Source organism: Labrus mixtus, chromosome 10 (assembly GCF_963584025.1).
Source record: "Labrus mixtus chromosome 10, fLabMix1.1, whole genome shotgun sequence".
Classification (NCBI taxonomy): Eukaryota; Metazoa; Chordata; class Actinopteri; order Labriformes; family Labridae; genus Labrus; species Labrus mixtus.
The window spans coordinates 17,360,185-17,384,813 of NC_083621.1; the positions used below are offsets into that span (position 1 = coordinate 17,360,185).

Genomic DNA, 24,629 nt, shown 5'->3' on the forward strand with positions numbered 1-24,629 from the left:
GTATAGAAATGAGCTAAAGAGACCCAAACAGTTTTTGTACCAGGCTGTAAACATGTATGTATTTTATTTAAATTATTGTTGTGTTTTTTAGCTTCTTCTAAAACATTTAAAAGAGCTCAGAAGATACATCTCTCTGACTAATATTCCAGTCTGAAGATGTTTTGCAGAATTAGTGTTAACAAGCTCCACCTACCAGGTCAGACAGAGTGAGGGAGGGGGGGAGTAATCGGAGGTCTGAGTGGAGGGAGTGGGGGCTGGTCTGTGTCTGAACTGGGACGTCCCACTGGAAATGTCTTCTGTGAAAATTGGTAAGGCTGTTAGATCGTCCCGGCCCCTCACACTACTGACTTCTCCTCTGGTCCCTGCTCTGCAAAGCTAAAGGTAAGAGCACCCACTCAGCATAACATCTATGGACTCTATCTGTGTGTGGAGGAACTACAAGACTTAATGTTTTAGGTTTGAGTCTGTAAGATGTATAGGCAAAGAAAGGAAGCTAAGTTTGCAAGAACTTAGTGAAAAGTTTGCTGAGCTTTCCTTTAACACAGATTTACTCTACTCTACCTTAAAAGTCTGCATTTATTTTTAAATTGCGATAAATCAAGCAAAACATGCAGTTTCTTTTCTGCCAGTCTGTGAAAAGTAAACCAGGCAGCAATCATTTTCTCTTCAGTGTTTGTCACATACAGTTTACCTGCTACAATCACCAAAAGTCAATCCAGTTTGGACAAAGGTTATTTCACAATTTTCCAACCACTTTTCAAACAATTCAAACCTACTTAAGTTGACTTTAAGTGACATCTGGTTTTAATAGGCAGCCTATGTGGCCTCAAAACTCAGTGAGCAATCTCCTCTGTTATTACTGCTCAAACAGCTGCGAGGAAGATCACTCCCTGCAGGTAAACAAACTGTGATTATGAGGATCCATTCTCAGAGGAGGTATTGTGTGCCACATCGGCAACAGAAGAAGAGGGAGGAGGGGGAGGTAGAGGAGGAAGGGGCTCTGTAGGTTAAAGTATGGGGGAGGAGGGAGATGCAGACTTGGGCTGTTTTGAAAGTTTTGTCTCAACAATGGATATTATGTAGATATCCTCACCAGATTTCAGTTTGTATGCAGAAGTTTCTGCTGCTTTGTGCCGTTAAAGAACTCAAAGATTTTAAAATGGACTTCAGATGAACTGCAGGGTTCATCTGTGTGGAAAGTTGACCGAAAGGGAAAATACAGAAAAAAACTATATGAAGAGGAGGGGTGTGGGTAGAGGGGATTCCAACAAAGCCTGAGCGTTTCTTCAACAAATCTCTCTCCGTCTCTCCCTCCCGTCATCCCCTCTCTGATTACTCCCACGTAAAGGAATGCAGGTTGCCATGGCGATCAGTTACCAGCTGTTTGTAATGCTCTGTTAGTTCAGAATATGCCTTCGAGTGTCAGGACGTAACAGATTAGCAGAAAGAGGCTGACACTCCGGCATACTCTGTGGTGGTTGTTGGTCTGCAGCTGTGTGTCGTGCTTTCAATGAGGGGAAATCTTACTCTGACAGCTACAGTGTGTCAACAGATTGTGTTTGTCCGTTTCCTGTTTCAACATGACAATCCCCTCATGCACAAAGCAAGCTCCTTATAGAAATACTTTCCATAGTTTCCTTTGGAAAAACTTGACAAGCCTGCACAGAGCACAGATTTTACCCAATTCAACACCTTTGGGTTGCGCTGAAAAGAGCTGAAATTTAAGGCGTTCTGTAATTACATGTTTAATGATCACATATGGCTGTAGTGCTTCAGGATACAAAGTAGGGTGAAGTAGGGTGTTGTTAATAAATTATTTTCAAAAACCAGATTAGGACATTTCCATTTTCCCATAAACACAGCGAAAAAGTCACTACCCAACACACCAAAAAGGCCTCTATTTATTTTTCTTTTAATTCCATGATTCAGCTTCACTTTGCTAGATACACATGCATCAGAGTGCAAAATATAGAAAGATAATCTATCCGAGTTGTTCAAATGGGGGAACAATTCTGATAAAAACGTCAATAAGCAGACTCCCAAAAGTTATGCAAGAGTCTTTTACGTGATCACTACGTATATGGAAGTCAATCAAGGTTCAATAAATAACCAACTCAAGTGGGATGTGAAACCTAATTGGAAACCAGATGTGAATTGAAAACAGACTTTGCATATAGGTTAAAATTGGATTCCACAAAAGCTTTTACCCTAAGTATATTTTTCTATGTTGTGTTTTAACTATATAGATGTCAAAAAGTATTCTGTTACTCAATTACGTTAATTATGTTAACCTCAGAGTTAAACATTTTTGTCAAAGAAACCTGTTAATATGTCTACAAATGTCTGGTGCTTATTCATCTAACTATATAAATCCTGATTTGAACCTGAATATTCACCTAAAGTGGCACTTAAGTGCTTTTAAATTGTGACCTATGATGCTACTGTCCAGTAAAATATTACAATCCAAGACACCATGTTTATTTCATGTTGTACAGTTCGATGAAGTGGAAGTATTCTAGATGTTTCAGCAAATATTAAAATAGTCTTCTTGCAAGATTTTTTTGGTCTGATTTGATTCTGCCTGATTTCTCCTCACCTCTCACTCTGAATCAATAGTTAAAGAAACAGTTTAAGAGAAAAAAATGCTTTCACTGTCTTTTGTTTCAACTTGAAGTTCTGCTTTTCCGTGTTTGTCACACCTGTCGAGCATTTCCCTGAGCTTTCTTTGGGAAGAGCGAAACACAATGTTTCTGTGTTAGTAAAAGCACTGCTGAGACCAAGCGTCTTTGGCTGCTTAATTGTTGAGGTGGCAGGTCTGTACCGAGTCTGGAGGAGGAGAGGGAGGAGGAGGGAGAGGAGGGGACGTTTAAGCTGAGGATGCTGGGAAATGCCGAGCCAGCTTGGCATATTGCAGAAAAAAGTCTAATCCCCCGACAGGAAGGAAGGATTGTGCCGCTGTCTGGACTCGACGTGGAGAAGAAAAAGAGGGAGTTTAGTTTGTACAAAGAGAGACAAAGAGGCAGAAAGAGAGATACAGAGGGAAAGAAAGGAAGAAACAGGAAGACAAAGAGATGATGACAGGACTGAGGAAAACATAAAGAGTCAGAAAAAGGGATTCAGGTAATGAGGTGTGTAAATAAAGGTGTAAAAATTAAAAGGAAAGACAAATAAAAAGTTCAAGCAAGAAAATAATTGAAAAGAGAGATGAAGCCGGGACAGGTAAATAATAATGTGGGGCAAGACGTTGGAAAAAGTGACAGAGATGTGAAAAGAGAAAAACTATGGGGCTCACTCGTGTTGTATTGCTGCATCAAACTTTCCTAAAAATCACCTCTTAGTCATGTACCACAAGTCTGCTCCTTTTTATTTTACATTCAGCCTCCTAATGTGACACTAAGACCACAGTTCTTTGTTTAATTTCATACCAAAATAGCAAAACATGACTATCTCTTCCTTCGTGGCACTTGGAGGCAAACAGCTAAGAACTGAGACAAGGAGACCCTTTTTGAGTCGTTTGAATGACTGTTATTAGGCCAGCAAAAGCTATATTTATGAGAAGTAAGAATTAATTGTTCTGTGAAGCTTTGATTATTGCCTTTAGGAAGACTATTATAACAAAAAAATTCAAGATGAGAAAATGGTGAGGGTTTTTTTTAACACTGTGTAGCTCTAGCTGGCTCGCTGCCATATTGACCACAGACAGTTGACGTCTTCTGGCCTCTTACAGTGTACATACAACAAGAAGACTGAGATGGGTCACTGGAGATGACTACAGGAATTGTCACCCCTAAGGATTAGAGCCAAGGTGGCATTGACTGATAGCATCTAAAAGCAAAGATTTTGGTTGTTGGACATTTGAGAGTCAGAAAAGACCCTAAAGAAAGCAGCATCCACTCGTATTAATGATAAATAAAAAACACACAGAGAAAAGAGAGATCGTGGATGAAAAGGAAAGTGCAGCTCAAACCAAAGGAAGGAGAGAGCAAAGCACATTTTCCCAGTCCCTCAGTAGTCATACATTAATCACAATGTTTGTGGACTGAACAATACACTGTTGCACATGATGTATACGGTGTTTAAGTGCATACACAAAAGAATATATTTTTTCCCCAAACTACAGTGAAGAAGCCATTTAAAGACAAAGGGTAATCGCATCAAGTAAAGAGAAATACTATGGAGGATCAGTCCTGATTGAGGAAAAGGGGGAAGTCAGAGCTCAGGTGTCAAAATCTCAGGTTACAGATATCCTGGCTTTCTTGTCCTTTCCCCACGAGTGCTCCCCTACTCCCCCATTCATTCCTGCTTGTGCTCTTTGTCGTCAGAGACTGATAGGGGTGACTGGTGGTCTATGAAGCCAGCTCTTTGTCTTGGCAACTTGAAGGGATTTCCCCCCCTGTAGCCTCTGAGAGAAACTGAATTTGTTGGGCGTCTCGTTGCCAGTTCAGTGGGTGTAGTTTGGATTAAAAAGGGTTGATATTCGATATCAATAAAAGAAGCTGATTTGAGTCACCCGGATCAACCTTTTACTTGACCAAACTTGTAGAATTTGTGTCTGCCTTAGGTTAAGCATCTGTTTTTCTTAAGGCACCTTTTAGAGTTGGTTTTAAAACACTCCTCTCTTTTTGATTCTAGGTTTCCTTTTAGCATCCATGTTTAGTCCAATTTAGCCTCTGTAGTCAAGATGTTGAAAACAGGGTACCCTTCATCAATCATCCATTGAAATGAAGCCACATCACAACAGTGAAACTTTCTCACAAAGGGCTTAGACCAGCTTTACTGCCAGACTCAGATCTCTTGACAGGCTTTGTAACACCTGTTTGACCTTTTGCTCCCCAGTTTGGTCCCAAAAAAACTAATTAGGACCAAATGGTGAAAGCCAGCTGAGAAGACTACCCTTCCTTGTCTTTCTCATGTGGCCAGCCTTTCTTCGTTTTTTCACACAAAAACATAAATGAAGATTTGCATCAACAGGAAATGATTGGATGCAAACTGCAAGTCAAATAAACCAATTTGAAGTCCTTGTCCTTAATATTGGTAACACTGCTCTCTTTCACACAGTATGCAGCATCTCATAAACTGGAGATTTCAAAGGTATTTCATTAACTACAATTTGATCCGTACCAAAATAGTCCCCCATCTGCAGAAGTCAATATGCACAGAGGAAATCACTGTCGCTTCTCAGCGTCTGCACCAAATATTTGCTTCTTCACAGTCCTTTGCATGCCAGAGTTGTTTGTCTGTGCTGTTTGCTGGCAGACAGTCGGCTACAGGTTGTTTTTCATGGCCTACAAACCTGCCTGATGTAACCGGGGAGAAGAAGAAAGAATTCCTCTAAATCTGCTTACTTTAAAGAGAATCTGAAGACGAGATGGACAGCAGAAAAAAGACATATATATATCAGAGACAAAGTTAGATAGATTATTGCATTGCAGCTTCAGTACAGGTTGTTTTCCTCCATTGCGAGTTTACACTTGCTTACCTAAATAACCTCCCAAATTAAACACATTTGAGTAGAAAAAGGGACCCTTTATGAGCATGAAGTTTCTCTTTTAGCTTTGGCCCTGTTTGATTATGAGAGCAGCTTTCCAAATAAAATAATTTGTTTTGCTGTTACGTCAGTCCATCCGTCCGGCAGCCTCCTCCTTCCTGCAGAGCAGAGCCCGACGGCTCTCTCTGACCAAACAGGAATATGTTAAAGAGGACATACGATGGGAACACCACGTCCATCCAAATCAAATACTTACCCCACATGTTTTGGAGATGAGACGAGTTTTTATTTCCCCCTCTTTGCACTCACATTAAACTCTCACGGCCGGTCAGACACCCTTTTTATAAGTGTGTGTCATTACGAAACTTCCCGTAAGCAGAGCACCTTGGCTTTTTTTTAGCTTCACTTTTCAGAAGTGTCCTTGTGTGCAGGTTATTTGGAGACGTCACCGTCTGCATCCTCTGCCAGGGTTGCTGTATTTTTCCACGTCCTAGCCAGCTAAAGTCTTCTCATCACTAGACCTTCAGGAACAGTGGACAGCATTGTAAAAAGTCCTGCCATGACTGTACACTGAGCAGAGGAAAATTTGTATTCTGCAGGCAGAACAAAACAATGCACAAACAATTCTGTTATATATTTTGTTGTATTCTCCAGTATTAAATTCTTTATGCTAAATGTACCTAAAAGGAAAAGAAGGAAGCTTTTTTTCACCTTTCTGCAAATATGGGACACTTTTTCTTTTCAGTCACTTTTGGCTATGTAGATCTATGATGAGATTAATTGTCCTGGAAGGACAGAAGAAAAAATACAGACACAACACTGCAATGCAGTTTAATGAATTCAATACAAATGCATTAACATTATGTAGTATAATATCTTAGCCTGCGCATACCTCAGGTGTTTAAAAATGAAGCCAATGTGGTCGTGCAAAATTCTGCAGTTGCTCAAGTGTCCACTTGAGGCTGCCTGCAAAAACCAGGGGAATCCCCCATTAGGGCCCATATTAATATGTCATTTTTACAGCAATAATGAACATGTTAACAGCCTGGTTCAAGAAACAAATTTGCTTTGAAAAGTCTCCTTTCAAAAGTGAGTGTAAATGTAAGATGGATTCATTACAATGTAAATTGGGAAAATCTTCAAATGCCATGTTGGTGTGGTAGATCAGTATGGGAGGACATAGCTCTCAGTCATGTTCTTTTTGTGATTTGTATCTGATGATGGAGCTTGTAAAAACATGCTCAGAGGAAAGAATGCAACATCTTGTACAACAGAATAAACCACATTTTAAACACAACAGACAATTCTGAACATGCATCTTGACTATTAGTAGAGTGACAACAGAAGAAAAATGTTCCTGCAGGCAATCCATCAATATACCTCTATTGTCCAAATGTCAGAAGTCTCTTGAGTGGCTCGGGGGTTTGTCAAAAAAAACCACACATCAACACCCCCAAACTCTGATTGAGTGTATGCAAAATTCACTGCCTCTGCCCAAACATGTTGCCCTATTCAGTGTCAAGAGGCCTTCCTACGTTTTTTTTAAAGACATGCAGTGAAGCGAGGAGTTCCTCCACTGCCTAAAATGTCAAGATCATTTACCCTGAAGAAGATGTATTTGAGAGCTGGGGCATTCCCCTCTAATTCCTCTGTGTCTCAGTAGATAATTGCAGCACACGTTCAAGGAACAAGTGTTTGGAAAATGTGATCTTCCCAGAGGATATGCAAGTTGAATTTTCTGTATTTATTGTTAGTTTTAGCCTGTGGCCAATGCAGGAATCCTAGCTATTCTGAGCTCTATTTTGTAAATCTTATTATCCCCTGCTGATCTCCTGCAGTGTTTGGTTTATTGTGCAAACTGTGCCAGCTCACTTCAGACTGGAGGAATGCCCCTGAAGTTCAAACTCAACAGGAACAAGAGATACAGTCTGTCGTCTAGTCCTTTTTGATAGCAAGCCAACAAATACAAAAACAATATCACGGATACAGGTTGATAAAATAAGAGTTGATCTTTACAGTCGGCCTACCCAGACGCTTACCCTTATGTGCCAAATATGCTTAGATGTGAGGAAGATAAGATTGTTTCTGGATGTCTGGGTGAAGCAGCAGACTTGTGTGGAGGGAGATAATGAATGGAGGAAGAGGGAGAAAGACGAAGCAACGTCATGCTCAATTACTCAACAAAGAAGCCCTTATTCAGGCCTTCAGATGAGACATGATGAAGGGAGGGAAGCAGTAATGGAGAGAGGGTTTGTAGTTTCCAACAATGGATGCTCAGATCTTATCAATTCAATCCTCCAAAATCACACATCAGTGTCTTACATAATCGCTTATTGGTTTACAAATGCAAATATGTGTTCAGGAGAGCTGTGTGGAAAGTTGTTTTTTTCCGAACAGATGCCAGTGGAAATATGAGGAGTTAAAATATGCTGCCTCAGGTCGTGGAAAATGGTTGCTGTGAAAATGTACACAAGACAGGAGCTGTTTACTCGCCTGTTTTTATCCAAATGGCAGAAAGATAAGTCGACTCACACTGTTCCAGTCGTGCTTCTGAAGCCCAATTTAGTGCAATCATTGACTACGCTCGCTTTGTTTTAGACTCCCGAACGAGAGAAAGTCCTTTTCAGCGAGCGAGATGATGTTCTGGGAGAGTCTGCTCAACAAAACCACAAACAGCCACAGACAATTTCAGGCCGACCTGCCAGTAAACACAGCAGACACTGAGGGTTTTGTTTGGGAAACTGGAGAGCTTCCATTAGTCTGCAGAGAGAGGGTTGTGTTACATGTTGTGTCCAGATGCTTTTGTTGTCTTTAGAAAGACTGCAGCGCTTCAGGAGAGAAGGGTTTGTTGTTGTTGTTGTTTAGATAAACTCTAATTCAGTTTCAGATTATATATCCTTGTGTTTTTATTAAATCCTGATGTGGATTGATCTTATTGAACTTGAGTAACAGATAGTGAAAATAGTGAGAAAAAGTAAAAAAAATCAGTCATCACTTTGTAAATAGGTGAAATTAAGTAAATAAGTTGTTTCTGATTCTTGGGTTGTGAGAGGAAGGGAAAACATCAAACCAACTATATTTTTATATCTTAAAACTCTGCCACTACTATAAAAAATACTTACACTGCTATTTTTAGGAACAGAGTGAGTTCACATATGATTGAAAATAAAAAGAAATAATCTTAGTGAAACAAGAAAGTGATAAATTGAGGTAATGTAATGTGAAAAGTTTACTTGTATTTTTTTCATTTATAGTCAAATCAAAGATGAAAATCCTTATTGTGTTTGTCATAAAGGTTTATATAATAATCAGTGATTCTTTTTTTTATTTGAAAATCATTTATGGTAATCAAACTCAAAACTCCAAACAAAAAAGGAGGCTTCATTTAGCATCTAGGTGTTCCTCAAGGAGCCATTTCAGGCCCCTTAAGGTTGAAAAATCTAGTAATCATAATTCGATTTCTTTTAAGGATAGATACATTCAATAAATTCATTATACTGGTATAATTTGTTAAGATTGCATAAAAGGTACCACATCTAAGCAGCATTTTGGACTAATCCCTGAAATGCAAATTAGAGAGTCAGTATAAAATGATTTCCAAAACATGAATCGTTACTTTTTTCGCACTTCAGATTCTCAAAGTCAATCAATTTTGCAGCCTAATTTGAAATTATTACACTTCAGAAATCATGAAATTTGTTTGGATTCGTGGAGATTTGCTTTAAAAACATTTTTTTTTTAAAACCACATCAGCTTGTTTTTACCATCAATCCAATGGAAAAAGTATTTTGCTTTTTACAGAGTGAAACAGGGTGATGGTAATTTGCCACAAAAATCTGTTACCTCTGTTGCCTTTTAAAAAATATGAAATCACATAAATGAAGACACTTGGGTATTTGTATTACATTATTTTATCTCTGGCTCATATTCCTCTTGTTGTTGCTGTCATGATTTGGTCTTATTTAGTTTTGTATTTCAGAGTTTAGGTTTCTATGTTTTAATTTCTCCTGTTTATCCTAGTTTTGCTTGTTTCCCTTGTGTGTTTTTGTCCTAATGTTTCATAGTTTAGTCTTCAGTGTTTCCTGTGTTATTTTGTAATTTCATATCCTTGTGTCCCTCTCGTGTTCTAGTGTGTGTCAATGTTTAACAGTGTCTTCAGTGTTTCATGTATTTGTCATAGTTGTCCTCAGTGTTTCTTGTCCTGCCTCTGTGTTTCCCTCCAGTGTTGATTGCCCTCATTGTCCTCACCTGTGTCGTTAGTCTCACCTGTGTCTGATTACCCCATGTCTATTTAGTCTGTGTTTCTTGGCCTTTGTGTCAGTTCATTGTCGTATGAGGAAAGGTAGTTGTCAGTTTTTGAGTGTCTACGTGTCCTCTCAGCTCCTTGTTTTCGTGTTGGATTTTGAGAGTAAGTTTTTGTTTAAAAAAATTAATAGTTTTTGTTATTCTGCACTTGGGTCCACACCTCCTTGTTTTCCCACAACCTTGACAGTTGCATTTGCATTTTATGACAGAGAGCAACGACTAGTGTGGTACTTCATGTCAGAGTGTCACCTGTTGTTGATCTGTGTGTCCTCTCCTTCATCTGAACTGTAAATGAAATATTCTTTGCAAGAATGTTTTGCGTGTAATCATTTAATAATTATGTTTGGATGACTTTGAGGTAACTTGGCTCACCTGTTGTTCTTTTTGTCTTCACAGACTTTGAAGATGAGGGTGTGGATTGTCTTCATTATGTGCCTGGCTGGCCATGCCATGGCTGCTCCTGTAAGTAATATTGTGGATGTGGTCTGCTTTTATCTACATGAGCATGTTCCTCTCTTTGTGTCTCCCCCTTTCTCTTTTCCTGTGTGATATTTAATTCACGTGTGAGCTTGTCTGTTTGCCTTTGGGTGTGTTTGTGTGATTTTTTTTTTTTTTTTTTTTTTTTTTTTTTTTTCCTCCCCCCCCAATCAAACTGTGGTTCCTGTGTGTATTTACTAGAGGAATGTGTTTTCATTTTGTTGTAGCATGTGAAAATGAAAGGGTCAAAGTATGTGTTTCTTTTGTGTATAATCATGTGGCTGCATTTCATGTAAGCGTGTGCATGTCCAATTTATGGTTATGATGCTGCATACATGAGTGACATCTGTGTCTGATTCTGACCACCTTAACTCTCTGAACACCTTACGAGTGTGTCGCTGTGCAAGTTATAACAATTTTGTGTGGCTGTTTGCTTGTGTCCCAGACTGAGGAGCAGCCCATCATTGATGAGGAGCCCATCATGGATGAGGCGCTTGTGGCTGAGGAGACAGTTGTTGAGGTCAGTCCCGGTCTTCACACTTTTACCACTGGTAACCAAATCTGACCCTCTTTTTTTTTTTTTTTTTTGTAATCTGTGTATTATAATACTCAAAGTTTTCTTGTGCAATACGGGGTTAAATATCTTACTTGAGGTCAGCTCACTCTCATGTACCTCCAATAAAGTAGATCATCTGGATAAACTTGTTCTTGTCCGACTGCCTGTGTTGCTCTTCTGAGTTACTTTAAGGGGTTTTTCTTTGTTCCAAGATCTCAGCAGTAACTAATTGTGTGAACCATGTCATAAATGTGATGAAGAAATTTACAAAAACAATCTTGCAGTTGAGTTACCTTTTACAATGTGCAAAGCTCTGTTTTGTTTATAACAGTGTTGGTCTGATTTATTGAGGAAACGTGACCCAGATACTTATTGCTCTCATGTGAGTTTGATTTGGTGTCTAAGTTTCCTGAGCCGTGCAGCTGCTTGCAGAAATACTCAAATCTGTGAAGGAGCGCTGGGGTTTCCTTTCCTCAGCCAAAGAAGTTCAGTGTTAATGTTTCATGCCAACATCTGTGTGACTCCTTCGATCAGACGATACAGTACGTCAGTGATTGACAGCTAACTGCTGTCTCCAGAAATCAGTTATCCATCAATTTTAAGGAAATGGATGGTACCCTTATTGGATTATGGGACACTCTTTTTCAGAAATGGAAACACATTTTTCTTAGTGATATCTTTTTGGTTTGGTAAACTGTCATTCTTCCCTATAACTAAATTTGAAGTTGCATCATCTTGAAAAAGTGCAAGGCATTTTAATTTGAAGCTGACTAAGTGTCTGATGTCTTGTTTTGCATAATTTTCACCAGATACAGCATCTTGGACCACAACCTCATGTTATTGTATGGAATATGCATAATACCACTAGGCCTGTCATGGGGCAACATTGTAGTCAAAAACGGGACAATTAGCATTGCACTTATCATGCTAGGCTAAGAACCCCTGCCTTTAGAGAGCAGCTAGTAACTTCAGTGGCATACAAAGTAATAAATGTTCCAAGAAAGGAAAGTCAAACCAACATTTCACTGTGTGGAAAGCAGCTGTATTTCACAAGAAACAAAATCTGTTGCAAAGAACTCCTATCTGGATAATAATCAAAATCTTGCCAATCTCTTCACTGTGTTCCACCCAAATTAATTTGTTCCATCTGAGGCATTTCTCAACTCTCTCCAACAGACAGGATTGAAGACAAAAAAATCTTCCAGCTCGCTCCAAGATTTTGCCTTATTAGGACAGACAAAGAAGTGGCTCACATTTACTCTGTCCTCTGTAAACCATTATAAACAAAACTTAAATACTGCTGTGTAAAACCAATGCAGTGAGCCTTCATGTGAACGTTTTATAGTTTCCTGCTCCACAGGTCCAGTGGGACCAATGATCCCACAGCTGTTAATTTTAGCCGTGCGATCAGCCAGTCAGGAAGCCATTACGTCTTTCATGGCTTCACCACATGTGGACCCAGCTGCTTGTTGTTGTTGGATATTATGGTCTAGCTGCTCCCAGACTCTGTTTGGCCTGTAGGGAGGAACCTTCTTTAGTGGTGACATTTAAACTTTTTTTCAGGAAAACCAGGGATGTTTAGGCGGTCTGGTTTAAGTGGACATCGTGCAGAAATAGATCCTGAAGGATGTTGCAGGAAATCATCTGCCAAACTGAATTTTGAGTGCATCACATAAAAACACCAAGAAACCTGAAGGAAGGAGTCTAATTTTCTCCTTTAGTCACCCTTTCTGATCCCTTTGTTCCCCTTATGACATTACATTCCTTAGCATGTAGGTCATCAAGCTTAAGCTGCTTAAAGTCTGACTTTGACCTCTACTGTTCCCCAGGAGGCCGATGTTGGGGCCAACCCAGTGCAGATTGAGATCGGAGAGTTTGACGAGGCCATTGAGCTTCCTGAAGAAGAGGTTGTTTCTGAGAGTAAGTTTACAAACACGCATACAGAAACTTGTGTTTTTAATTTACAAGGACATCGCATTGACTTGTATCAATTTCCAGGTGATATATCATGAAATGAGACATCTCAACCTTGTATCAGAAGTAAGTTCCCCAGTGGTCATTGGTGGATAAAGTACAAAAAATACTGGTCAATGGCTTTTGTTCAGTTTGTCCAATGACTGAAAGTTCTAACCCAAAGAAACCCTTACATCGTAAGGTAATGGTAATCAGTCTACTACTCCAATGATCCCACACAGCTGCATGTTGTCAACAAACTGATTTTATTTTGATTGGCAGTCCTCTAAGCAGCAGAAATCAATACTTGAAACGAAAACCACTGAAAGGACTAATCCCTTCCCACGCTATGGTGCACTGTCGGCTTCAGATTAATGCTCTCACATGGTTTAAAAGTCCTTAATGGTATGAAACCATATACATATAACTGGTCTTTGATTAATACAGTGGCCATAAACAACATGTAAAATTAATTAAGGATTTTGTTGATTGTTAACAGATGGATGAGTAAGCAGCATGTCATTTTGTGCTCATCTCTGCTGCCCTAAGGGGCCCTAAAAGTAGTCGGGTAGTTCCAGGTTTCAAAGTAACTAAATTACTATAGGAAATGGTGAAGTCTCAAATGACATCCCAAGAAGGGAAATTATCAAATATAAAGTATGTCTAGTGTATCAATTGTAAATGAAAGATCAATTACCAGGATTAAACAACATTCAGAGTCAAAGAGCTTAAATGGCCTATTGGCTGTAAACTGCCAGAGTATTAAAGTGGAGAAGTATTGCACATGATTGAGGTACTGATGCAAATTGCACATTTGCCTTAGAGCCTGTAACTTTATATGATTGCACAAAGACCTATTAAACTAAATTTGCATACATAGACTTGTGTATGCACATACTACTGCAAAGGGTTAGCATACATGTGTTTATGCATTCAGTCAATCAAGACAAATAAACTGAAGGGAGCCTTTATCTGAAAAGAAATACAGACAATCAAACGGTCTAAAAATGTTTGTTTGTCTTCCAAGCAATTTATGGAAACATTTCTAGAGAGAACTTTATCAAAACTTTCTGAAAAATGTCTGAACTCTGAATGTCAAAAAGCTGAACCTCCATTAATCCTTCAGATTGAGATGTTTCAGTGACTCCAGGTATAAAATGTGTCGACCACTTCTGACATTTGATTTATCTGCAACTCGTTCCTCTGCCTTCCAGCTGTAGTATGAGTGTGGAGGGTTTAGTAAAGCCTCAGGCTGGCACATTCAACAGCCATAATAACAGACTGCCTCATTCTGCAAAGAGACGGCTGTAATCAAACGTTCCAACCAGATTTAAGTGGCAGTGACTGAACCACAGGCAATACAAAAACTGTTCAGGGTTAGGTGTTTTGTTCTGCCTGGGTAGTGCTGGAAGATTTACTCAACTCCTTTTAGGTCTCTTAAACACAGCATATAACACAATGGCGAATATATATATACTGCATATTTACTCATGTATCTCTGTCTACCAATGCTGTCAGATTTGGGTTCTCTCTTGGTCAAAACAATGGAGGTTAATGGTAGAGTTATTTCAGTCAAACAACTCACGTTTGTATTGTTTAAAATGTTTATTATAGCAGAACATAGTTTGAGTTTGGGGTCTATAGGCTCTGACCTAATCACTCCTCACAGTTTTAATTTACTTGCAGAAATTTGAGTGATGGGATGTTATCTTAAGCAACCCAGTCAGAGCCTACAAGTGGGTGGTGGGGCTGATCAAGAGTTCAGTACTGCTGTTGGTCAGAGCTGTCAATGAAAGAGCAGAGGGATTGGCCAGAAACCTTCCAGCTTAAATAGACCACTAATTGGAAGGAGGTGTTGTCAGGTGATTGTTGAGAAGGAGGCATGTGAAATCAGTGCTGCGCCAGTTAACTGCCTGAACTATAGCTCGCAGGCGTCACCTCATTAATGATGCCAACAGCACTGAATACTACATAAAAAAGCAGCAGATTTCCCCCCTGATGGTTTATTAGAATTTTTAGATTAGAGATACACTCAGATGGAAGGACACACGGTTATAAACTTTATTCACGTTAAATGAAGCGTAAGGTTTAACAAGAAGCAAAAGGGACATTTTTATTGGAACATTCAGCAAATTAGGAATGAGTAGGCGATTAAATAAAAAATGTTACATTTTAGAGCCTTGTCTAATTATTGTCTTGAATCAATTTAAGGACAAATGTCTTAAAGCATTTAGGGATGTTACAGTACTGACTCACTTTTACCATAAATTAATAATGTTTTTACAAAAGTAACAAACATAACAGTTTGGTACCAAAATGCATCTTCTAGATAAGTAAAGATGAGGTTTACGGTCCCCATGGTCTCATTTTAAAGCCTAAATACAGGGGGGGGAGAAACAACTAAAAGACATTACAATGTTTGGATTTTGCACTCAGAAGTCTGCAAATGTTTTATCAGAATATAAAAGTACAATTTTTTTTTTTTGTAGATATGTTGTTGGGCTTAGGGCTTTATTGGGACAGGACAGTGGATAGAGTAGGAAATCAGGAGAGTCAGGAATGACAAGTTTGCAGGTAGGACTTGAACCCAGGATGCCCGCTCGGAGGGCTTCTGCCTCCATACATGGGGCACAACCTAACCGCTAGGCCACCTGTGCCTTCTGTCCCAAGTACAACAATGTTTTAACTGAAACTTTTTAGGCTCTGCTCCAGTATAACTGTTAGCTTTTCCAACATTAACAGCTTTTTCCATTACTTATGCTGTTTCTAATGAAGCAATGTTTTCTGGACTTTTATTTTATTCTTCAAGAAGCCACTGAAGTCAGACACAAACTCTTAGATGACAGTTTCCTTACTTATGCAGTCCTTTGGCTTATTAATCATGTTGCAAAGATTTCCTTTGAGTCTTCGTTTGGCATAAACATCACCAGACTGTGGAAATATTTGAGTCTGGATTTGGACATGATGTCTGTTTAGCTTCTGTGACAAGAATTTTTCACTCATGGCCCATTGCATAGACATAAACTGTGTTTTTTTTTAATATATATTTTTGTCCACAGATCCCTGCCTGAACCATCACTGCAAGAAGGGGAAAGTGTGTGAGGTCGATGAGGAGAACACCCCCATGTGTGTGTGCCAAGACCCCTCCACCTGCCCTGCTGCTGAGGGAGAGTTTGAGCATGTGAGTCTGCACAAAATCAGTCTTTACCTTATTTTGTGCTTAAATTATAAGTTTATATTTAACCTGCACTGTTTGTTAACAAGAAATCTCAAACAACAGAACAGATTTGGATGATGTTTGGTTAAAAGTTAGGCCATGTAACAACACACACATTTTTTGTTGGTGTTGTGCCCCTGCTTGTCATTTCACTGAACTTTCTTTGAACAAGCCTTACTTATCTCATCATTCAACACCATCATACAGAACCTAGAAGCAGTGAAAGATCATCAGTCTGTCTTTTCTTTTCCAGGTTTGCGGAACCGACAACAAGACCTATGACACCTCTTGCCAGTTCTTTGCTACAAAGTGCACCCTGGAGGGAACCAAGAAGGGCCACAAGCTGCACCTGGACTACATCGGACCCTGCAAATGTGAGCTCTCACACTCTACTTCTAAAATGTTTGGTGTTTACAGAGCATGTCCATATTTAGGCCCAAGATCTTAGAGGGGTAAAGGTGCCAAAAGAGTGGCAGCAAATGTCCAGATATGAATGTCAACAGAGGGATTCCTGAGTGTGTTATTACTCCATTTCTTGCACTCTAAAAAAGTGGTTGGAAGAACTTTAAAAAGTAAGACTATATCCTGGTGACTTTCTTTATTTAATCTGAATCTTTATGTAAATTGGACAATGTTACATTAGTTGACGTGACAAAGAAAAATTGACTTATCACAACATTTACAGAAATGTCTCGTTATAGTATTTAAGTCACTATGAATACCTGCTTTTACAGTACACTGATCTTTCACCTGAGATTTCATTAGAGATGATAAACAGCTAAATAAAGGCTAAACTGGGATTATTTAAACTGTTCTGACTCATTGCTTCAATGACTCCTCGGAGATTATGTTGCCTCCACCCTGGAAACGCCCCTCTAACAGGGACCAGATGGAAATGTTGGCAAATGAGGCAACAAGAATAAACAACTCAAAAATGTAAATGCTGTTTCTTGTATATCAGACCTAATAGGCACACTACACTTTGAGTATGAAGAAGTTCAGGTGTAGAAGTTTGTTGTTGGAGATTGTGACTCAACAAATCTCCACAACGGAGAGAAATGAGTCAACACCAAAGAACCACAGACAGATAATAGTAAGAGCACGACCATAAATGACCAGACAAACTTGACTTCTGTTAGGTATCAAATGCAAAATTCTACTAATATATAGTGTGCATTGGTTTATCCATGGTAAAGGACTTGTATAGAACTGTAAAGCTTGAGTTTATCTAGTTTTCTGACTACTTGAAGCACTGTTTCACCACGGGTAATACTTAACCATTCACACTCTGATGGCAGAGGCTGCTATGGAAAGTGTCCACCATTATTAACTAATCCATTCATAGACAGAAACCCAGATTTGAAGGTGGGTTGAAAGTGCAGACGCTCCTTTATCAAAACAAAAAGGCCACAGACTCTTTAAAATAAAAGGCATTACTAAATTATATCGCAAATCCACTACAAGAGAGCGTGCAGACAGAATGAACTGATATTTAATGTGCAGATTCTCCAAAAGGAAAGTAAAAACAGTGTCTCTTGTTTGGCGACATCAGATGTGAGGAGTTCTGCAGATTACAGAAATATTTGACATTCTAACTTTGTTTTTGTTTGTGGAAATGCTCTTTAAGATAACCTGAAACCACATCAGCTGTGTTTTCATCGTATCTTTAGCTGCAGGGTTTTGTGATTTGTTTTTGCAACCTGTGGTTTCTGTTTACTGTTGAGGGATCAGTTGTGACTGTGTTCTTCCTGTTAAATTCCTACTTATCTGTGTGATAAGCTCAGCTGTTAAATTTCCTCTCAGTCGTGTTAGTGTTCGGTGTCTTGACTCTGTGACTGACAGGCGGCTCAGAGAGTCGTGTCTGGCCTGCAGGCTGCAGCTCAGCAAAGGGAGGATCTGTCCAAACATGCAGGCTGCATTTCTTCCACTGTTCAAACTCAACATGACGCACTAACACACACACATTGAGGGATTAGTCAGGGCTGAAGGGTGCAAATGGAGATCAAGGTGATGCAGCGCAGCAGAATAAAACATGCTAGGATTTTTTTTTTAATAAGAAATGGCTTAAATATTTGTTGTTTTCACTCATGGTATGCATCTGCTTTACAACTATGACAATTATATGCTTGAACAACTTTATGGAAATATGGCTAAACAGACTGAGGGCCTGAGGTTGATTTTATTCCCAATATGTTTATTTCAGCATCATGACTTCAAGTTTATCGGCTTGTATTAATGCTGACGTTGTGTTCTGTCTGCAGTCATTGAGCCCTGCATGGACACCGAGCTGAATGAGTTCCCCCTGCGTATGAGGGACTGGCTGAAGAACGTTCTCGTCACTCTGTACGAGCGCGATGAGGACAACAACCTGCTGACTGAAAAGCAGAAGCTCAGGGTGAGGTTTGGATAAAACATTGATTTACAGTTTTATTCCTCTTTCCAAGTGTACCTACCTACCTGCTGGATTTTACATGGTATAATTTCTAAAATGAGTGTTTTTAACCTGAGGTTGTTTGAAATGTACTATATAAATCGACTTGGCTGAGTCTCCAGACTGCAGCTTTATAGACTGGTAGATGTGGAAGTTATGCAGGAAAAACAAGTTATGATCAAATGACCAGTTTTGTGTCTGAAATCCTGTCCGAATGTGAAATTCATTTATTTAAATCGAATAAGCAATTGACTTTGGGTTTTCCTTCACCAAATTTAAGACAATTTCATGACAAGCCCTCCACACAGACTGCAGACTGCACCACACACGTTGTGTTTTATTGCACTTTAAAAACACAGTAAACTTCTCGAAATGGCTCAAAGAGCAAAGACTGATCCAAACAGTTTAAGAGCTTTATTTAGTTCAACTGAGGAACAGTTTACAAGACTGAATGAGGCAAAAAAACAGACATTTTGCATCCTCTCAAATGTATCAACACACACAGATCAGAGTCTTAGTTTTTGGAAGTTGTAAAAGGGAGACCTGCATTAAGTCACAATTTAACAGCAGCTCTGCTTTAAATATCCAGACTTCACTGAGCTTAAAACAGAAGTGCTAAGTAGAATAATGATTAAACCTGAAGCAAACATTTTTAACTACAAAAATCTAATTCCTCTCTGCTTGATTTTGTCAGATAATGTTAGCTAGCAATATGCAAACAAATTGCTAGCTAGAAACAGAACTGAGCTAATCCATCCTGACTCGTGCAGTGGATGAATAAGCTAGAATGTCTTTTGCAAATAGCAGCTATAGAGTTAAAGCAATTAATCGTAGAACAATGAAATATAGCTAATTTAATGCTAGCAGAGTAACTTTAGCCTTGTTGCTATCTTGCAAAATAGTATCTGAATGGATTTAGTTGTAGGATAGCTTTCCAAATTACTTTACAAGCTATCATGGTCCAGGATACTTAGGTATTGTGTAAATTAGTGTTGATTCTGCTCACAGTAAATCTGACCCTCTAGTTCCTCAGACCTCTTGAATAGCTTCAAGTTGGATCCTCACTTTAAGAGCACCAGAGGGACAAATTATTTTCAACCATATTGAAAATGTTTTTTAACACCCTGCAGCACTCCATGCATCTCCTTCTTGACTGATCATTTAAAACGGCTTTAAATCTGGATTTTGTCCGTCTATCTTCCAGGTGAAGAAAATCTACGAGAACGAGAAGAGGCTGCAGGCTGGTGAGCACTCTCTGGATCTGCTGGCTCACGACTTCGAGAAGAACTACAACATGTACATCTTCCCCGTCCACTGGCAGTTCGGCATGCTCGACCAGCATCCCTTCGACGGGTACGTAGGAAACAAAAAAACACTGAAAGATAGTTGTTGACGCAGATTTGAGTGTGTCAAAACCAAAGCTGGAGAGAGAGGAAATTTTTTTGGTTATTCTGTTGAGATGGCACATGTAGGAGCTTCTAAACCAAAATATTGGATGCTGCTCTGGCAGTGGTTGAGTGTCTGGAAGACTGAGAGCTGATTGGTTTCCTGTGTGGATGATGCAGCCTCTGATCTCATACCACAAACTGATGAATCCAGCAGAGTATACCAACTGCTGTTCCCTGTACTTATTCAAAAAAATGAAGTGACAGCAGGACTTTAAATGCCCCAGAAAGAAATCAAATCCAAGAGCTTTTTCCAGTTGCGTTGCAGTAATGTGTTTAAGAACTTTGAGTGAAATAACGCCAATGAGGCAAGTTTCTTAACACTAGAGGAAGAGCGTGAGGGAAGCAGAATATAAGATCTTAAAAATATGATTCATACAAAGCATTAAGGGCATTAGTCAAGTTTATTTTGTTCTAAATATTTCTGCAATGGTTGTCCTTATAATTAACTTGCACTCACAGGGGGGGAGGCTTTCACATGAATTGCTAATTTTCCGATGCCCTCTGCTTGAGCTACGATAAAATACTCTCGCGTCTGTATACCACCAGATACCTGACCCACACAGAGCTGTCCCCCCTGCGCGCTCCTCTCATCCCCATGGAGCACTGCACCACCCGCTTCTTCGACCAGTGCGACGCTGACGGCGACAAGTACATCGCTCTGGAGGAGTGGGCCAACTGCTTCGGCATCAAGGAGCGTGAGTATCCAACCCCAAACGGAGAAAAAAAAAAACAGTAGTTTAGCTACAACTATAAAACCTTCTTTATATTACCACAGAAATAATGCCAACAAATACACCCTGAACCCCTTTAATACCACTATACTGATATACTCTTTATATAATGTAACAAAGAGTACATGCAAATTTCTGGTTTCCACATTTCTACATTGGATTCATTCAAATATAAATGCATTATTGAGTGTTTTGCTTGCTCATAGATGATGTCTACATTAATTTGTCCTGATGGTTGGTTTGTTTCTTTCTGTTTGCAGAGGATGTTGACAAAGACCTGATCATCTGAGCTCCTCTGAGCAGCAGTTTGACAACTCCTAGTCGCTACTAACGGGACGAGGTGCTGATCCCTAAGTTAAATAAATCACAGTAACGGTGCTAATGGCAAATCCTTTTTGTTTTGTTTAAATAACGACCTTTCCTACCTATACCACTAAAAAAAAAAAAAGATAAACGATAAATGTGCACAGTCTGTACTAACCAACCATCACATTTTGTTTCATGAATTCCCCAGTAAAGAAAACTTAAGACCTCTGATGTAAATGTATGTTATTGACTTGATTATATGTGCTATGATCTGTTCAGGGCTTTCAATTGGAGATCAGTTTGAAACATTATCTCGAGGAGACAAAACTGTAAAGATGAAATAAAGTTTCTAAATAAATGCTCCCTCTGCTTGCTTTCTACAAAAAACATGGATTTAGTGTTGGCACTCTTTTGGTGGTGGACTCTACTTATCATTTTGATCTTTAATTCATTTTTATTTTCCATACAGATTTGTGTCTGGGACAAGGGCACACGTGTACTGATATTTGAAACAATAAAGAGGATATATTGTTTTGGACATTTTAATGAGGGGAAAATCTCGCAGGCTGAGTTTTTTTTTTTTTTTTTTTTTTTTTTTCTTTTAACTTGACATGTTTCTATACTGACAATGAGAGCACAAGCTAAACTCTTCAAAATGAATAAAAGACTATGAAAAGATCTGGACATCTCTGCATGCGTTCATATCGGCATTTCTTTCTCGTCTTCAGAGGAATTTTTATGTTGAGATGATCTGACAAGTTATCAGCGAGGCTCCAAGGAGGCAGGATTTCATACGTGAGAGAATCCAGTGTCCCATTTTTCATCACAGGAGGACACTGATGTAAGCCTCTTTGTAAGGAGCTAGCCTCTTGTTGTATCTGAAGGAGCCTTTGTTTTGTGTCATGCATGCTGCCTTTGTGCAGCTGTATTGCCTTTAAAAGGATCCCGAGTGAGTTCAGTTTGAGGCTTCAAAAACAAACTCCCTTTACTCACACACATTTGTTTGTGCGTTATTCTCAAGCCTGATCAGAATACAGTCACTGAAATAATTTATTTCTCCCTCTATATCCTTCTAAATCTTTACTCTACTGTTGCATGCTTGCTCAAGATTAGAGAGTCAGCCAAATGCCTAAATTGCAGATGTTGCTACCCTGTGAAATCAAGAATAAGAATGCACAACATTTTTGGCAAAAATATCAGCTCAATCCAAGTTTTTTAAGTTCTCAGTTCAGTTTTGATCCTGAAGTGCATCAGCCTTGGAGGACAATAAAGGCTTTTTATGCCTTTATTTTAGAGACAGGACAGTGGATAGAGTTAAAAATCAGTAAGTGACAGAGAAGGGAATGACATGCAGGAAAGGAGCCACAGGTCGGATTGGAACCTGGGCCGCCCGCTTGGAGGACCACAGCCTCCATACATGATGTGCTTGTACTAATCACTGTTGAAAAGCATTTGACCTTTGTCTTCCAATGCTGTCGTGTCACATAACATATCCTTTGAATAATCGAGCATTTTCTTCCATGCTAACTGCGGCTTAACGACGCCTGTGACCATTTCATGTTCTGTTAGAGACTGATAAAACACCAAGCCATGGAACACATCGTACAATGTCTGTCAAGCTTCAACAGGACGAAGTCAGATGCATTTATTCATGTATATGCAGAAATTGTGTGTTTTAATGCAGCTTTCCTCTTTATAATTTGTGGATTAAGGATGTGCAATTCTGCACAGTGCACAATGTTTTTAAATTGCTTTTTTACCTCATAAATTCTTAAGTGGATCCCTAATGTAGCACATTACCAACTTTTTCCTGCTTCAGATCAGGCTGATAAAATGACTTTTCTTCTGACATCATTTGGGAAATAATGTACCTGAACCAAACATAAATAAACTTTCAAGTGTGGGCTTATGGGCCATAAAACAAAGGAAATCCAAACCTGAGGAACGTTTAGTTTCAACAAAGCATAAAATAAACCTCCAGAGAATCAACATTACTTCCTCACATGGCTCCGTGTGTCTGTGTTAAATGAAGTCCCCAGCGGGTTTTGAGTGACAGTGATACATTTGACCGTTTAATTTAAACCTCTGGCTGTATATGAAGCTGCTCGTGGTCCCCTGGGAGACAGGAGAGGGAGAGACGGAGCACCCTGTTACCATCCCCACCCGTTCATCCAGACTCCGGTGTCAAGAATGTGAAACAACAGCCGGGCCTCATCCACACACACAAAAAAAGCCACAGCAGGCGGAAAAAAACACTCTCAGCGTCCTCTCTTCCTCCCTCTGTGCTTTTAGCAGCACTGTGGGGAAGAAATGGAGGGTGTGGTAGTGAAATCTAACAACTTTTTTGAGCACAGGTCTTTGCTTGTGGATGTTTGTGGTGTAGACTTTTATGTCCTTTTAGAAATGAAGATGAACTCCAAACACAGCAGGACTCTCTCTATACTCATGGTGCTGCGTGTAACGCCTGTTCTGGTTGACTGCTGACATTGCATTTATTAGGAAAACAATTAAACAACACGTATATATAATTAAACACATCAAAATCAGACATTTCTTGCAGCAGTCTTTAGAGCTGTGTTCTGTCATCTTCCTGCTGTAAAGGGCGACAACATGTGGAGTGATTTCAGCTGTGAAAGTCATAATCCTCCAAAGTTTAGTTATTTGTCTGACAAACTTGAATATATAAGCTAAGTTTTACTTCACATAATTAATGAAACTGTACTCTAAAATGTAGCCTCAGGAAAAACAGGCAACAAGCCTAACCCTGAAGGGGTTCCAAAAGCCCTGAATTCCTACATATCACATTAACATAAAGATATGTTTAGTCATTTATTTAGGAATATACATCATGATTAATCATGATGATCTTAAAACCAGCTGGAATGATCTGGGCTTTTATACACGTTCTGCATTGTTTCTCTTTTGAGCCAGTAGGCTTTTGTCAAAGCACTTTGCAAACACTTTGTTTTAAAAAGGTGCCATCTAAGATTTGTGATAATTTCTATCAGTCCTTTGTCAAATTTACCACATGGATATTGCTTAGATTTTGTTTTGGGACCAAATTACCTGGACACAATTTTTTTCAACATTTTTGCCACTCAGCTCTCTTGTAGGTACACTGGGTCGTCTGTTCTTGTTTACTTCATTAATGCATAAAGTAGAAAACACCAGCTTATTGGTAAGTAGACAGAAACATCAACATTTAGTCTGTATTTTGTGGTAGGCTTTACTGCCAAATATTCAGACCATCTGGTTTGAGTGGACCCCAGGAAGTATAGCTTGGCTAATGGGATCAAAATAAACAACTTAACAACTCATGATGACTCATTATATCACCAGGAGATATGATTAAGGAAGTTAAGAAGAAGGTTATAAGTGTTTATCCTGAGTTTGCATTTTGTGTTGGAGTAAAACAATTGAGGGATTGTTCTCCTGATTAAATCTCCTTGAATTGCCCCCCGGGGACAAATAAAGTTTTTTGAATTGAATTGAATTGAATCAAATGGCCTACAAACCTAAAACCTGTTAATTTAAGACTTTTTATATGATGCTTGTTGTGTTGATTTTATGTCTAGCTTTCATTTGTAATGATTAGTTGCGCTCAACCATTAGCCTATACGGAAGCCCTAAGAGGACATGCAATACATTTTACTCTGTTTTCCCATAGTGTAAATAAAGGTTGTTTTCTTGAATTCTCGACTTCTTTGTCTTACGTTA

The 24,629-nt window shown here is 39.1% G+C and overlaps 1 protein-coding gene across 4 annotated transcripts; it reads left to right on the forward strand.

Moving 5' to 3' along the window:
• The first annotated feature begins 245 nt into the window (after positions 1 to 245).
• sparc (secreted protein, acidic, cysteine-rich (osteonectin)) lies at positions 246 to 21,270 on the forward strand. 4 transcript variants are annotated; one of them, XM_061048574.1, is made up of 10 exons: positions 247 to 381; positions 10,190 to 10,255; positions 10,716 to 10,790; positions 12,656 to 12,746; positions 15,839 to 15,960; positions 16,250 to 16,370; positions 18,258 to 18,391; positions 19,632 to 19,780; positions 20,422 to 20,570; positions 20,867 to 21,270. In XM_061048574.1, the coding sequence occupies exons 2-10, from the start codon at positions 10,199 to 10,201 to the stop codon at positions 20,893 to 20,895; spliced, it is 927 nt and encodes a 308-aa protein (XP_060904557.1). In that variant the 5' UTR covers positions 247 to 381; positions 10,190 to 10,198; the 3' UTR covers positions 20,896 to 21,270. The 4 variants fall into 4 exon arrangements, with proteins under 4 accessions (XP_060904560.1, XP_060904557.1, XP_060904558.1 ...); XM_061048575.1 differs by lacking the exon at positions 247 to 381 and adding an exon at positions 9,744 to 9,896; XM_061048577.1 differs by lacking the exon at positions 10,716 to 10,790 and having other exon boundaries at positions 246 to 381.
• The last annotated feature ends 3,359 nt before the right edge of the window (positions 21,271 to 24,629 follow it).

Coding starts and splice junctions, on each gene's coding strand:
- sparc (XM_061048574.1), top strand. CDS start 10,199: ATGAGGGTGTGGATTGTCTTCATTATGTGCCTGGCTGGCCATGCCATG. Junction 10,256..10,715: donor GCCATGCCATGGCTGCTCCT/GTAAGTAATATT, acceptor CTTGTGTCCCAG/ACTGAGGAGCAGCCCATCAT. Junction 12,747..15,838: donor AGAAGAGGTTGTTTCTGAGA/GTAAGTTTACAA, acceptor TTTTGTCCACAG/ATCCCTGCCTGAACCATCAC.